Below are 986 nucleotides of genomic sequence, written 5' to 3' on the forward strand. Positions count from 1 at the left end.
ATGGCTCCCTTCGAATCTCTGTACGGACGGAAGTGTCGCACACCACTTTGCTGGTTTCCAGAAGGAGAGAACGTATTGACTGGAGCTGAGCTCATTCAGCAAACGACTGAAAAGGTGAAATTAATTCAAGAGAGGTTGAAGACGTCAAGGAGCAGACATAAGTCCTATGCTGACAAGAGAAGAAGGCCGTTAGAATTCAAAGCTGGAGATCACGTATTCCTTAGGCTGAATCCAACCACTGGAGTAGGCAGAGCTATTCGACCCAAGAAACTATCTCCCAAGTTCATTGGGCCTTATCAAATACTAAGGAAGATTGGACCAGTGGCTTATGAGCTATCCTTGCCTCCCCAACTATCCAACCTTCATCCGGTGTTCCATGTTTCCCAACTCCGGAAGTACATATCAGATCCCTCGCACATACTAGAGCTAGAGGACGTCCGTCTTCGTCAAGACCGAACGTTAGAGATGAAGCCAGTCCGCATTGAAGACATCCGCACCAAGTACTACAAAAGGAAAGCGATCAAATTGGTGAAAGTGGTGTGGGACGATAAGACGGGTGACTCTACATGGGAAGTGGAGGATGCCATGAAGGACTTGTACCCTCACTTATTTCCGGGTAAGTCTTAATTTTCGAGGACAAAAATTTTTGTAGTTAGGGGGATTGTCATGTCTCATTAAATGCACCCCAAAGCCACCTGTTTGCTCTCATAAATGCACCACGTCACTTGCTCAGATGCATTAAAAATGCACTCAACATTCCATGCATTAACGCCAAGTGTCACAGTAGAAACTTCGGAAGTCAGTTAGTGGAGTGCAGGTGTCAACAGGAGAGTGCACGACCGTTCGGAAGTAGGGTAAACAAAATGATTTTCTGAAAACACTGCTCACTCTCCTGCACGCACCTTCTCTTTCCTAAACTCAGACCTCCATTTTTCTCCTCATTCTCTCTAGAAACCTCTTCCTTCTCTCTACTGAAACTTACATTT

At 45.5% G+C, this 986-nt stretch overlaps 1 protein-coding gene across 1 annotated transcript; it reads left to right on the forward strand.

Annotated features, from left to right (window-relative positions):
• LOC128194439 (uncharacterized) lies at positions 1 to 627 on the forward strand. The gene has a single exon (XM_052870043.1). The coding sequence runs from the start codon at positions 1 to 3 to the stop codon at positions 625 to 627; it is 627 nt and encodes a 208-aa protein (XP_052726003.1).
• Positions 628 to 986: the final 359 nt, after the last annotated feature.

This window comes from Vigna angularis, chromosome 10, assembly GCF_016808095.1.
Source record: "Vigna angularis cultivar LongXiaoDou No.4 chromosome 10, ASM1680809v1, whole genome shotgun sequence".
In the NCBI taxonomy this organism is placed as follows: domain Eukaryota; kingdom Viridiplantae; phylum Streptophyta; class Magnoliopsida; order Fabales; family Fabaceae; genus Vigna; species Vigna angularis.

Bases quoted from the DNA above. Each gene is read 5' to 3' on its own strand.
- LOC128194439 (XM_052870043.1), top strand. From the start codon at position 1: ATGGCTCCCTTCGAATCTCTGTACGGACGGAAGTGTCGCACACCACTT.